This window comes from Lathamus discolor, chromosome 15 (genome assembly GCF_037157495.1).
Source record: "Lathamus discolor isolate bLatDis1 chromosome 15, bLatDis1.hap1, whole genome shotgun sequence".
In the NCBI taxonomy this organism is placed as follows: Eukaryota; Metazoa; Chordata; class Aves; order Psittaciformes; family Psittacidae; genus Lathamus; species Lathamus discolor.
In genome coordinates, this window is record NC_088898.1 from 2,150,642 (window position 1) to 2,164,140 (window position 13,499).

The 13,499-nt window shown below is 52.0% G+C and overlaps 1 protein-coding gene across 7 annotated transcripts in view; it reads left to right on the forward strand.

Annotated features, from left to right (window-relative positions):
- Nucleotides 1-13,499, forward strand: part of DAB2IP (DAB2 interacting protein) — a 146,894-nt gene that overhangs the window by 94,936 nt on the left and 38,459 nt on the right. For 5 of the 7 annotated variants that reach the window (XM_065695241.1, XM_065695242.1, XM_065695247.1 and 2 more), the window contains one exon: nt 8,235-8,388. In XM_065695241.1, coding sequence (XP_065551313.1) covers nt 8,235-8,388 — 154 coding nt within the window. Of the gene's footprint in view, nt 1-375; nt 619-1,031; nt 1,111-8,234; nt 8,389-13,499 lie in introns of those variants that run through there. The other 2 variants (XM_065695244.1, XM_065695245.1) reach the window with 2 other exon arrangements.

The following is a 13,499-nucleotide window of genomic DNA, read 5'->3' on the forward strand; positions in this document are numbered from 1 at the left end:
CCGCTCTGATGTGGGGAAACCTGGAGTGTTCTTCCCGATCAGGGATATGTACCTCTGCTCTTGTTTTCCCTTCCGATGCTGACCAGCGTTCGCAGCCCTGGTACCTGCTTCCTCCCTGATCCGGAGCAGCCTTGCCCGAGCTGGAGGATTTCTGATCTGCTGCAGACATGGACGGCAGCCTTTGAAAAGTGGAGAAGGAAGCAGCCCTAAGTAGCAGGCAGGGGACGGTGCCATGTGGTGGCTTTTCATTTACTCGATATCCTACTTTGTTCTTGATGAGTAATGGAGGCATTTGAATACGCCAGGATGACAGCAGCAGTCTGGCTCTGGGAACGTGTCGGCGTGGGCTGGGTGAGGATGGTGGCAATCGGGACAGTTGGACCATGCTGCGCAGCCATCCCCTCTGTTCTCCACCGCCTCGCGTCCTCCTCCTCCCGCACTTACCTGCCGCTCCGGGCACCGTGTGTCGTGACTCTGCACTTAAACCGCCCCGCGGTCGGGCTCTGAGCCTCGCCGCTCAGCCTCATGCGGGGCCGGGGTGCGGGTCATGGCTCACGCAGGAGCGGGCGGCTGCTGCTGCAGGCGCTACTCCCTGCTCTGGCTTGCGCTGCTGCGAAGGTCAGTGACTCGGCTTCCCAAAACGGGAATGGCATGTGCGGGGCGGGCGGCGGGCACGGTCCCGCGGGACGCACCGGGCCGAGCAGGAGGGGAGCGGCGAGGGAAGAAGCGCCCTCCCGCAGCCCTTGCGGGAATGAAGGCTGAGGAGAGCCGGGCTCCCCCCGCGTTTAGCACAGCGCGATGAACGCGGGCACGGCACAGGCGGCATCACGGCGAGGGGTGAGCGGCTCCGCGGCGCCCCGGGGCGGGCGGCGGCTGCAGGCGAGCCCGGCCCGCACCCCCCGGAGCCGGCAGCGGGGAGCGGGCGCGGGCCCGGGGCGCTCTGCCCAGCTACAGCGCAGCCAATCGGGCGGGCCCGCAGCGGCGCGGCTGCCGAGCGGGGCGGGGCGGCGGCGGCGGCGGGGCCGGCCCGGGGCGGCGGGGCTGGGGGCGGCCCGCCCGCGGCCGGCGGAGCGCGGCATGGCCGAGGCGGAGCGGGCCGGAGCCCTGCGGGTGAGTGTCCGCGTCCCCCCGAGTGCGCGCCCCGCGCCCACGGAGCCAGCTCCGCGCTGCAGCGCTCGGCCCGGCGGCCGCGGTCTCGGGCCGGACCCGCACGTTGCCCGGCGGGGAAGCGGGGCTGGAGCGGGCGGGGTCGGGGGGGGGGGGGGAGCACCGGACACCGGGGCTGGGTGCGGGGAGGCCCCGAGCGGGGCCGGGGGGAGGCCGCTGCGGCTGCTGCCGCGCTCGGCCCGGTCCGCGTCGCCTCGCTTATTTTTAGCCGCGCTCCGGCCGTGATGCGGTGCGTTAAGAATTTGTTTGCATCGTTATTTATTAAAGCGTCGTCGCAGGCTCGGGCAGCCGCCCCTGGCCGTAGTGCGGGAGATGGGGCTTGTGCTCCGGTTCCTTACGGTTAATCCAGGGGGAGAGACCCTGCCTTGTGTTTTATTCCGTGTGCAGCTTCTGCTGCCAGGCTTGCACTCGGCAGAATTCTCAGTGATAAAAATCAACCCCTTTATCCCCCCTCCATGGAGACTTGTCCCGGGTGCATCCAGAGAGCACCCCGGGTTTCCATGGCAGGGAGTAGGGGGGGGTTCCGGGGCTCCCGGCTTCGCCCGTGCCTCCTTAGAGGTTCCCCGGGTGTTTTGGGGGCTCTGCAGTCCCTGCTCACCCCAGAGGCTGGTGTTGGTTCTCTGAGCCTTGTTATGGTTGGAACTCCAGATTGGAGCGCTGGGTCTGTGGCTGCTGTCTGCATCAGATGTCACAGATGTGGCACTGTTTATGCTGGTTTAGGCTGATGGGATAGGAAAAGGTAATTTTCTTTTATATTAAGTGTTGCTTTCTGTTGAAAGCGAGATGGTGGGGCCAGCCTGCTCTTGGGAAAGAGGGAGGAGTTTTACTCCCTCAGCTTCTTCACATTGTGGTCATTGAAACTCAGGTATATTTCTGACTATCCTTTGCTTCTTGCTTTTGATGCATTTTGCTTGCTTTTGCAGTTCCTTCATGTTGCGTGTTACAAACAGAGCCCATGTCCTTGCTGGTTACCCTGTGCTGGCCTGGCAGGTTTGTCACTGCCAAACCTGGCATTGGCACAATGTTAAACAAACAAATGTCCAAGCTCAGGTGGATGTCACGGGGTAAAATCATCCTCCGGGTTGGCAAAAACAACGTTTGGAATCTGGCATGGGCTGAGAGAGTCCTTTTGAATGTAATTAATTCTGCTGCTGGTTAAAACTGAGAACAGCCTAAAAACAAGGGCAGGTGTTACTTAGTGTAATTACATGTCCTTTGTGTGGCTCAGCCAAGGTGTTGCGTTAGGAAGGGTAAGAGGCGGCACCAGGTTCATGTCGTTAGTGCTCTGAGTGGTGTCTCCCAGCACCTGCAACCCCAAAGGCTGCAGAGAATCCGCCTCTGCTTCAGCCCACCATAGCCCTGCCAGGGCAGAGGGAGCTGCTGGCATCTAGAGACCTGCAGGAGAAAGCCCAGGTTAGCGGAACATGGGGAGGGATGTGCTGCATGCTGAGACTTCGTCTATGCATCCTGTCCTACAGGAAAGGAAAACATTCTGTCATCCTCTGGGAGCGTGCACGTGCTCTTGTGGTGGTGTTCTTGGTTGTTCCCAGAACATCACTTTTGTGTTTATTTGTTAAATTGAAGCAGGATGAGGCACTGGGGAGGAATGGGTGAGAATCACAGCAGTGGTCAGGAGGTTGGGAGAAGTCAGCACTGGGCAGGGGGAGTCGCGGTGCTGATGTGGGGATTGCTGCTGGGCAGGGGAGCTGGTTTGCAGCTACTGCAGGAAGAAACGCAGCAATCGGACTGGTTTGGGCTCTGCAGAGAGCAGAGTCCCACTTTGTGACCAGCAGCAGCGACGCTCCAAGCCTGGGGTGGGACAGCCTGTCCCGATTGTGTGCCCTGGTAAAGCTGGCAGAGGATGGGCTGTGATTTACTCCCATCTGTGACTGCTAAAATCCTTCTCCCATCTGATGCTGCAAATCATTTTGGGGGAGTTGTCCACTTTGTTCTCAGCCAGAACAGAACCTAATCCCCAGGCTGGACGCAGATTTAAATCCTGTTGATGCTGCATGTGGATCTCAGCGGCTGTTTCACTGTGTGCATCCAGGACCCCTGCAGCGGATGTGTGCCGGTGAGGGGCTGAGGGCTGCCCTAAAGACCCTCTTCCCAGCTGGTCAGAGGAGAGATCTGTCAGCCCTTGCAAAGCTGAATGCAGGGATCATTTCCTGACCGAGAGACATGTCACAGAGTCAAACGTGTGAGTGGGGGGATCGCATCCCTCTGACAGCAGGGAGGCATGCATTTTGCAAAGGCTGACTGCAGCTGGTGTTAATGGGACGAACAGTAAGAGATTTAAGAAAGGCTCTTTTTAATTTCTTCGCCATGTTTCAGTGTCTGCTCCATCCCTCTGAGGCTCCCCAGCTAGGTTCCCTGTCTGTTTCTGTTTCTCCCTCCAAAATAACAGGAAATTTCTCATCATCAAACCACAGAAGCAGCAGCTGGGTGCTTTCAGGCAGGTGAGGTTCTGTAATGGAAACGTATGGGGTTGTCCCTTTGAGGGCTTGTCTTCACAAGAAAGCAATTCTGGAATAAGAGTGTACGAGTTTAAACACACAAGACCTATTCCAGAAGCAGTCTGTGTAGACAGGCCCTACATCTTCACCTCCCTTGTAGCCTCAGCAGAGCATCTTTGTTCTTGAAAGAACATCGAGCCTGGACCCGGGGCAGTGTGTGTGGTGGTGCTGCTGCTGCAGAGGGTTGGTTGCTGCCTCCATTGATCCAAATCCAGCCTGGAGTTTGGTGAGGAGCAAATGGATTGTCCCTCCAAGCTTGTTTCTCTGCAGCCCACAAGCTCCTGGTTGGATGAGGTGTGCTGTCACAGCCTGATAAACCTTGACGTCCCTAATTTTGGCTGCTCTGGAGGAGCAGGCGGAGGGGGCTGGCATCCCTTCACATGGAAATGGTTTATGACTTTCATTATTTAGAACAACAATCCTCTGTCATTGCTCGTGGGCAGTAAACCTCTTCTTTAATAACGAGAGACTGGCTGCCTCTCTGCAGGACTCTCCAGGTCAGCGCCGGTAGCAGTTATTTCTCTTTAGAACTAATGTGGTCTTTTATGAGATTTCCCCCCTCCTTCATTTCAGCTGAACTTCAGGCAAGTAGAAAGGGATTAAAATAAGGCCCGTGGCAAAAAGAACTGAGCGTGCTGTTCGGAAGGAGGGGTTCCTGCTGTGAGATTTCGCTGGGCAGCCGCCCGTTCCCACCGTATTAAAACAGAAGTGTAGGAACGGAATCTGATCAGCTCACGTAAGCTGGGATGGGACCCGGAATACACGGCGAGTTATTAGAGCAGGAGAGTGGATGGCCCCAGGGGCAGCGTTTGAAAAGTGATGGTAGAGAGATGAGTTTGAGCAAAGTACCCGTGTCACCTTGGAAGTGTACGTACACAGTAAGCAAATGATGTTCCAAGTGAGTTTGCCTGTTAGGATGCTGGATGGTTAAGGAAGAACACGAGTTTACAAGTGCTCTGGTACCTCTGTTGCCGTGGGTGCTGCTCCCTGCCCATGCTGGGTGAAGGCAGGGCTGAGGAGTATCCACCTCTTGCTTGTATTGCTGTTCTGCCCAGGGGGTTGTCACATCGTGTGTGTGGTATTTCTGCACTTCTTCATCAGTGAGTGGAATTGATGGGGTTTTTCTAGCCCTTGCCCAGTAAATTATCTTTGGATGAAGCTCTCCACATCTTTTATGGCCTGATACAGTACAGTTCTTGCTCAGTGTAACGCAAACACAGCGGGTTCATGTTTTCCTTGTCCAAAGTGGGGCAACGCTGAGTGGTCCTTCCAGTAAGCAGAGTACTCCCACCCTCGGGGTCAGGGAAGCAGCTTATGGCCTTAGCAAGACCTTTCTCTTGCTGTTAATACAAAAGGAAGTCGGTGGGGGCTGTGACAGGGACTTGCAAACATCTTCCAGTAAATGGCCTCCTGCTGCAAATGTCATGTTGTTACCAAAGGACACGAGGAACGCGCTCTGCTCTACAACAGGGTATGAATATGAAAGGACTGTGTGTCCTTTGAAGACTGGTGGTGTGTGGCCCTTCCTGCACTCTGGGATGTCTGCAGACCCCCTGGACTGCCGTGGGTTAAGTGCCGTAGCATTAGGGCTGGTTGTGGGGTGCTGGAGAGAGGATGGGGCCAGTCACCCTGGGAGGATGCTCTGCAGAGACAGCTCTCATCCTGCTCTGCCAGGGCTGCCTCTGGCACATCCCTTCTGCTGGGATTTCAAACCAGAGTCTCTAATTAATGACATCTCCCCATTTAGCTCTTGATACACAGACAGATGCTGAGCCTTTTAGGGCTGATTGGAGACCTGCAGCGCTCCCTCTGTACGCTGCAGCATCTGGTGAAAAATGGTTCTGTTGCTGACCTGGGTTGGATTTGAGCGCTCAGGAATAAGAGACATCGTGGGAGTGGGTCCTGCCGAGGCAGGAACCTGACAAACAGCCTCCTGCCGAAGGAAAGTCCCATTAATTTTGGGATTCCCAGAGGCATATGGCAGAGTATGGAGGGATATAAATACGCATTTGCTGACTCTGGTGAGAACAGAATATGTCCCGAGAAGCTCTCCCTTGGTAATTCTTCATCTTTGCACATCTGCCCTCCCCCCCGGGGCCCTGCAGCTGCAGGAGTTTTACATGAAAAAGAAACTTGTTTTAACAAAAAGTCTTAAGCCAGCACGCAGGGGTCCGGCTGAGCCATGTACATCTCCGTGTCACAGCTCCTGAGGTGCGGGTGCAGTTTATCCGTATTCATCTTTGTCCACACGAGGATACAAGTCTCAGCTTGTTGACTTCCATTCTGTAATTTCACATCTCAAATATGGAAATAAGATTTACTCTAAATGCCTTGCTTGTGGGCTTGGTGAGCAGGCTGTATTGCCAGTTCTCGAGCTGCTGGATATTAGTTCTGCTCTCTGTGTCCAGAGGTAACTTGATCTGTCTGCCTGTATTAGAGTTAGCATTCTGAGGGAAAGGATATAGAATCATAGAACCATAGAATGGTTAGGGTTGGAAAGGACCTCAGGATCATCCAGTTCCAACCCCCCTGCCATGGGCAGGGCCACCTCACACTAAACCATCCCACCCGAGGCTTCATCCAACCTGGCCTTGAACACTGCCAGGGATGGAGCACTCCCAGCCTCCCTGGGCAATCCATTCCAGTGCCTCAGCACCCTAATGGTGGTGGACCCTTTTCTGTGAAAATAGTGGAAAATCACCACAAAGTGCTGGGAAACGACTGTGCCCAGTTCCTAGACATCAGTTTATTCACCACAGAGATCTGGGGCGAGTGGGCAGTTTAGAGAACCGCTAATGGATGGAGAGCCTTTTGCTTCAAAGGCACGGCTCCTGATCCAGCACTGGGCTGCTCTAACCCGGGCTCTCAGCATCTGAGGGCCGGGGGCTGTCCCCTAAGGAATGAGTCTGGTTTTCTGCAGATGCCCTCACAGGTACCACCGTGGCTGGTCCTGGCTGTGGCCTCTGTGGATGCAGGGAGGTGCCTGGCGGCTGTGCTGTCCTGGCACCCTTGGGCAGCGTGTCCCCAGGCTGGTTATCCCGCTCCAAGCCATGCATTTAGCACGCTCAGCTGGAGAACCCAGCTGCAGGCTGATCCATTATCACCTGGGGGCTCATCCACTGCATGAATCTTAATGGCGAATCTAGAGCAGCACCTGTTTATCTTCTGCTGCTGTTTATCTTAGCATCCCCTTTGGCTGGTCCCTAGGTTCAGCCTGGCGTGTGATCCCCTTCAAGCTATGAATTTTGCATGTGCAATTGACATTTCTCTGTGGTTTGGTCAGCTTTATTCTGGAGAACGACAAAACTCAGCACACACAAAGCAGGCTGAGAGCATACTGGGAGCATTGTTGTTTCGCTCACTAAAACCATGCTGGGAATATCTCAGACTCCCTTTATTTGTGTCCTTCTGCGCCTCTGAAGAAGATGTTGTGCTCTCTGTGTAGGCAGAGGGACACGTGGTCTCTTTGGAAGACCCTAAAGTGCTTTACAGAGCATGTAAAGGTCAGAGTTACCAGGATCAGAGCTTTGTGAGCTGGCTGGAGTAGGACCATTTTACATGGTGCAGGCTATAGAGGAGGCCGCTGCTCCTGTTGCTCTCCAGTTATTTTCCCATTGCCGCTTTCTGCTTTTGCTGTTTGCCCTGGGAGTACCTGGCTGTGTTTTTTCCCCCTAAGCTCCCTGGTTTTGCTTTAAGAGTTACAGCACCATTGATTGTATTGGCTGTCTCGAAAATGGTGTGCTGCTTGCTGTCTGTGGGCTCCCTGCTGCTAAATGCTGCCAGTGGGACTCCAGAGCATTTAGATCAATCGATAGGGCTATCATGGCCTTATTTTCCACACTGTCCCCATCCCAGGTGTGCAACACACGAGCCTTCGTGGTGTTGGTTGCAGAGTGTGGATCCAGATACTAGCTGCAGCAGTGAGAGGGATAGGGGAGCTTTGGTAGGGAGAAGGGTTCCTGTGCACGGAAACTCCAGAGATGCTGGTCTCTGGGCATGTTCTACAGGCAGGGAGCAAATGGGTCTGGGGTTTTACATGGGCTAAAGTCACTAATTCCTCCCCATTTGCAGGTAACTTGCTTTTGTCAGTAGGGTCTGGGTGCTGTGAAACAGCAGGATGCACAGCAGGACGCGCAGTAGGGTGCTAATGGGATCTCCACGTGTGTGTAAACCCGTTCCTGACCCATCAGTCAGGTGCTGCAGACCCAGCTGTGGGACTGACAAGCACAGTGGTACCTGCTGGGGCAACTACAACCCACCTGGAAACAATGGACATGACAGACATTTAGAGACACGCTCAGCTGTGCAGAGCCCCACAGCCTGCACACCTCTGATAACGTAGTCCTGGCTGCATCAGGGCTTGGAAAAACAGCCTGGAATAGAGCCTGCTCACCACATTATAAATGGGGCAGAGTAGCAGTCCCTGCTGTTCTGGCCCCCTGTTATCTCAGGGCAAAAAATTCCCAGGAATATTCCGCAGTTGTTGCTGACAGATGGACTATATTTCTGGGAAGGAAAGCATCCACTGATCCCGTTCCCTTTTTCCTCTAGATCCCATCTAATGCCGAGGCTGAAAGAATCGCGCTCCCACGAGTCTTTGCTCAGTCCCAGTAGTGCTGTTGAGGCTCTGGATCTCAGTATGGAGGAGGAAGTGGTCATCAAGCCGGTCCACAGTAGCATCCTGGGACAAGACTATTGCTTCGAGGTAAGGAGCCTTTCTGTCTGTCTGGCCATCCTAGGGGCCATTCCTGCTGTGGTGGGGCTGTCTGGGGAGCCAGGTGTGGGCTTGGAGTGTGGGTTCTCTCTGTTGTAAAGCATTACTCCTCTGAATTGCTACACAGAGGCCATTTCATAGGCAGAAAATTACTCCCGTCTTTCCAAGGGGGATCATATCCACAAAATCAGAGCAATAAGCTCTTTGCTTTGTACCTGTTGTCGCAGCAGAGCTTGCTGCCACCACAGGTGCTGAGCTACTTCAGGCTGTGTATTAGCAGAGCAGAAATGTGTAGTTCATGTTCGTACAGATAGGAGAAAGTGCTAATCCCTCCTCAGTGCTCACAAAGACATTATTCGTGGTCACAAAGCTGGTGTTCTGTTGTCAGTGGGAGTGTTGAGGACTTGGGCAAGCAAACTGAAGCTTCGCTTGTTTGGGTAAATAGAAAAATCTGTGAGTATTTCAATTTTCTTTTAACATCTGCTGTGGCATGTGGTTGGGTCTGCACTAGTGGGAGGTAGTAGGACACGTACAAACCAGTCTGTTGTTGGATAATTCAGTGTAGTATGCCTTGGGAATCATTTGTCCTGCATTGTGGATGCAAAGTAGTATTGCTTATGGCAGTGGCTGGGTATGGAAGTGGGAAGTGGTTTTCTTACAGTAATGAGGTGGGCGATACCATGAAGGGAAGGTTACTTCTTTGTACTTAGTCATAGAAAAGCAGATACATGCTTGGATTGAACTGCAGGTTTCCTTTGGATGGGCAGTGCTGGGTGAAAACAGCCTTGTCCAAGTGTCCAAGAGGAGTCCAGCTGGAGAGGTGAAGATTCTTTACTGACATTAGCACACTGAAAGAAACGAATTGAAAGTTCCATCTCTTGCACTATAAGCAGGTAACACACAAAGAGTCGTGCAGAAACCAGCCCCCAACATCAACTCAGAAGTGGGCTGAGGTATAAATTTTCCAGTGCTGTTCATGCTCTGTAGAATTGAACAGCAGGTCAGGAGGAGAACAGTTTTGTAAATTATATAGCCTCTATTACATTCCACTCCAGAAAGAGAAAATGAAGCTAGATGGAAAATAGATGTGACATCCGTAATAGAAGAGTTATTTACCAATTCTGGTCGGTGCACAAGAGCAGGGGAAGGGATGTGAACAGTACTTGTAGAAAGTTGACTGAGAGGGAAATGGCACAAGTCGTGCGCTCATGAGGAAGAAGAAAATCTTTATTTTTAAGTGAGTTGGGTAAAGAAGAGTCATACAGAAAAGAGAACATGTTAATTGCTGCGCTGCAGATCCTGCAGGGGAAAGGGAGAATGCCAGAAAACAAAAGGGACATTGATTTGTAACTGACGGTTACTCATCAGCCAGCTCCAGCGGGAAGGACCGAGGTGGGAGCTAAATGTCATGTTGTGATAATGTGTTGGTCTTTGATCTCCAGAGAGCCTCTTTCAAATCCAGAGTGAGGTCAGCACTGGAATGGGTTTGCAGATCTCCTGGATCCCTGGTGGGTGGCAGGCAGCGACCACCTCGGTGCTTGGATGTTGCCTTCAGTTATCAGTATGTCCTGAGGGTCCCATCTATGGCCTGTGATCATGAGTCCTTCAGCATTGCTTTATCTGAGAGTGCAGGCAAGGCTTGGTGAAGACTGCTGCCACCCTTCAGTGGAGGCTCAGCAAAGAACAGTAAAACCTGTGGTGGTTTCTGTAGCCTGGAACTGGGAAAGCTCTGCCTGAAGTCCACACGAGTCTGAAAACTGAAGCTGATGGCCAAGAGCCCTCACACTGCTGAGTACGGGAGCACTGAAGAGTGAGAAGCTCAGCTGATGCCCCGGAAAAGGAGCCCTCACCAAGAAACGTAGAGTGAGAGGGGCCTGCCAGCCTCCATGGGGACAACAGGAGCAAAGACACTTTCTGCACAGGGCATTGGGAAGCTGCTGCCGATTGGTAACAGTGCCTTGGCTCTGCTTTGGGGCTGTTGTGGATCTGTTCTCTAGGGACATCTGTCAGGAATGGCCAAGTTTGCTGTCTCAAAGTGAGAAGTGAAGCATTGCTGATGTTGGGCAGTGCCAGCCTGGCACAGCTCTTCAACACCTTCTCCTTGCGCTGGGGTTCTTGGGCAGTGGACGGTGAGAAGCTGCCCCCATCACCAGCTGAGGTCTGTGAGCCCTCACTCGTGCGAGGCGCAGTGCACCACAGCTCCTCCTCCACTGAGCTGCCGCAGCAGCCTCATGGCTTGGAGAAGAAGATGGCAAGATCTGAGATGGCTGCAGATGGAGTCGCGCTGAGAGGGCAGGTTCAGAGCGGGAACTGGCAGTGCACCCAAAGGGAGACAAAGGCGAGAGGTGCCAAAGCCATCTGCAGTGGAACAAGCCCAAGTGGCTCTGTTGGAGGCAGTTGGCTGTATAGAGGTGCAGTGGGATTGTTTCTTTAGCAAAACCAACCTGCATTAAGACGTGCTAAAGCTGTTTGCTCAGCTGGGCTCTGCCTCGGTAAGGAGTCAGCAGTAATGCAGAGCTTTTCAACTGCTGCATTTGGCTTTTCCTGCTTATTTAGTTCTGTGAAACTTGCTTTTTCCTGTCTCAGTACTTGGCAGTTGGTATTTACTTGTTTTCTTGATTGATTTTTATTTTAAAGTTACTCAGCATCATCTTCTTTCTCCTTATAAGACTTCCCAGTCAGCATAACCAGCTAGTGCCAGTGCGCGTGCTAAATACACAGTGGGCATCTTAGCCCAGTGAAGCAGATTCGGAGTTCAGGCTCCCAGAGCTTGTTCCTGGCTCCGCTATTTGTGGGGTCCTGGTGACTTGGGCCAGGCAGAGGGATTAGAACTGAAGGGCTCCGTTCCTGCCTTGGCAGACCCAGGTCTTGCCCTGTTGCAACACTCGTGTCTGGGCAGTCGCAGGATATAGCAGGGGATGCAGAGCAGCAGAAAGGAAAACTGTAGTTGCTCCAATGCGACTGGAACCGTGTTGCCTCACCCTGGCCTTGCTGGAGCAAGGGAGAATTTAGCAGAGATAAATTTAGCTCCACTAAATTTAATCCAGCTGCGCAAATGTTCCCTGGTGCTCGCGTGGCCCCGAGCAGCCAACGCAGCTCTGCGGGGCTGGTTTGTCCTTCTGTGCTCGGCCACAGTGGCATTGACCGGCTTGAGCCTCAGCTTTTCCTTTTGAACACTGTGAGCTGAGCAGCTTCAGTAACTCAGTTACTGTGGTTACTCCTGTGGGATTCCTTCATCTGTGCCTTGGGGAACCCATCCTGTGCCTAAGGCATTCTGCGTGACTTAAGAGATCACCCAGGCAAGGACTGTGGATAGTGGATGTGAATTTAGAAATGAATGAGTTTTACTAATTGAGCTTATCCTGTACATTAATAGTATTCTAGCATATCCAAAATCTTCCTGAGATCAGGATACTCTCTTCGTAATCAAAATCTCATGATCACTAATGCCATGTGAGGGTTAGGTCACAGCTTGAAGCTGGGATGTTATTTCTGATCTGGGTAAAATGATATTTTTGGTCACACGTGGTAGTTACGACCTTCAATTCCCATCAGATCAAGAGGGCTTCATATCTGAGGATGTTCCTCTTCTCTCGCTGAAGTACGATAGTTACAGGGCTTTGGGGTTTTGAGTGATTAGTTAATTGGTAATTGTTTTGGTGTTGAATCACAATTTTTACCATGATAACTGGGTGATAATATGTTGATTTAAGTGTGGCAAGAAAATACACCAGATATTCGGTGTAACAGAGAGCTGGTAAAAAATGACATTTAATGAACAGATTCAATGAAAGGACAGCTAAATTGCATGCTTGTTTATTTGGATATGAACGCTCTATGCAGCTGTGGGATCTGTGTGTGTCACCAAGGAGAACTTGCCTTTAAGAGAGCATCTTTCAACAGCAATCAGAGAAGTCTTAATTCTCTTTTTTGGTGGAGCTTCCAGGTTTCCTACCACATTCTCTAGATCCAAGAGCATTGTTTTCAAATGCATTTGTGCATCAAACTCCCATCAGAACTAAAGAGCTGAACAAAAAGCCAGGTGAGAAAAGGCCTTTGAGGTAATGGGCTGATGGTGTAGTTTACTGGAAGGTGTATTTGACTTACTCCATCTTTATTAACTGATTTCGAAGCACTCGGTATGGACTGAATTTTGTGACCTTAGAATGTCAGCAGGAGGGTTTGCCCATGAGCAGTGCTCATTTGCTGCTCACCTCCTGTGTTACTTCACTGTAAGTTCTCATCTTGAACACTTGCTAAGTGGTCCTTTGGGCATCTTTGTATTGGCGATTCGGTGTTAAGGTGGTGCAGCACCACACCAGCAGTGCATCAGCTGTGTGTTGCTGCTCTTTAGGTATCATTCCCAGTCAAGAAAAGGATGAAGATGCAGAACTGCCAGACCCTCTGGCAGAGTCAAGGCATAGGGATCACACACCATGGGCACAGTCTTCCAAGTAGGACATCTCTTTTGCCACCAGAAGTCCCTTTGTGAAGGGTCAGGGATAGAGGTTCATATGAGCATCCACAGCAACAAACAGGAGATGGAGCGAGCTGGATTTGTTATGGGAGTCTTTGTAGAAGCTGGAAATACACCGAAGCATGAAAGAATGATGAAAAGATCATACTGCTGTACCTACTAATTTGGAGTCGTCTTGGAAGTAGAAGATAGCTTGTGCTCAGAAGAGTATGTAGTTTTACAGGGGAGAAGATAAAAGCATGTTAGGACAGGGAAGAGTGATATCCCAGAAGAGAGCCTCTGGGATATCAAGGGTGGGAAGATTTCTTGCCTTTACTGTGTAAAGACAAGGATGGGCCTCTTCTCATTTTGTCTGGGTTAGAAGATGTCTGTGTTCAAAGGCAGGGTGCCTTCAGCTTGTCATTGAGGTTAGCTAATGACAAATCCTAGCAAGTGCCAGCTCTGCTGTAAGAACAGGTTAGGCTTCTGGGAGATACATGAAATTAAAGGAGATTGTGTCTCTCAGCAGCAGATAACCCAGTGTGCAGTGTGGAAACACAAGCACTCTGAAATGATAAAGTACTCAGAAGTAATTCTGTAGCTTGAGACTGGTGGAAATGAAGCTCAAGGGGAGTTATTTAACGTA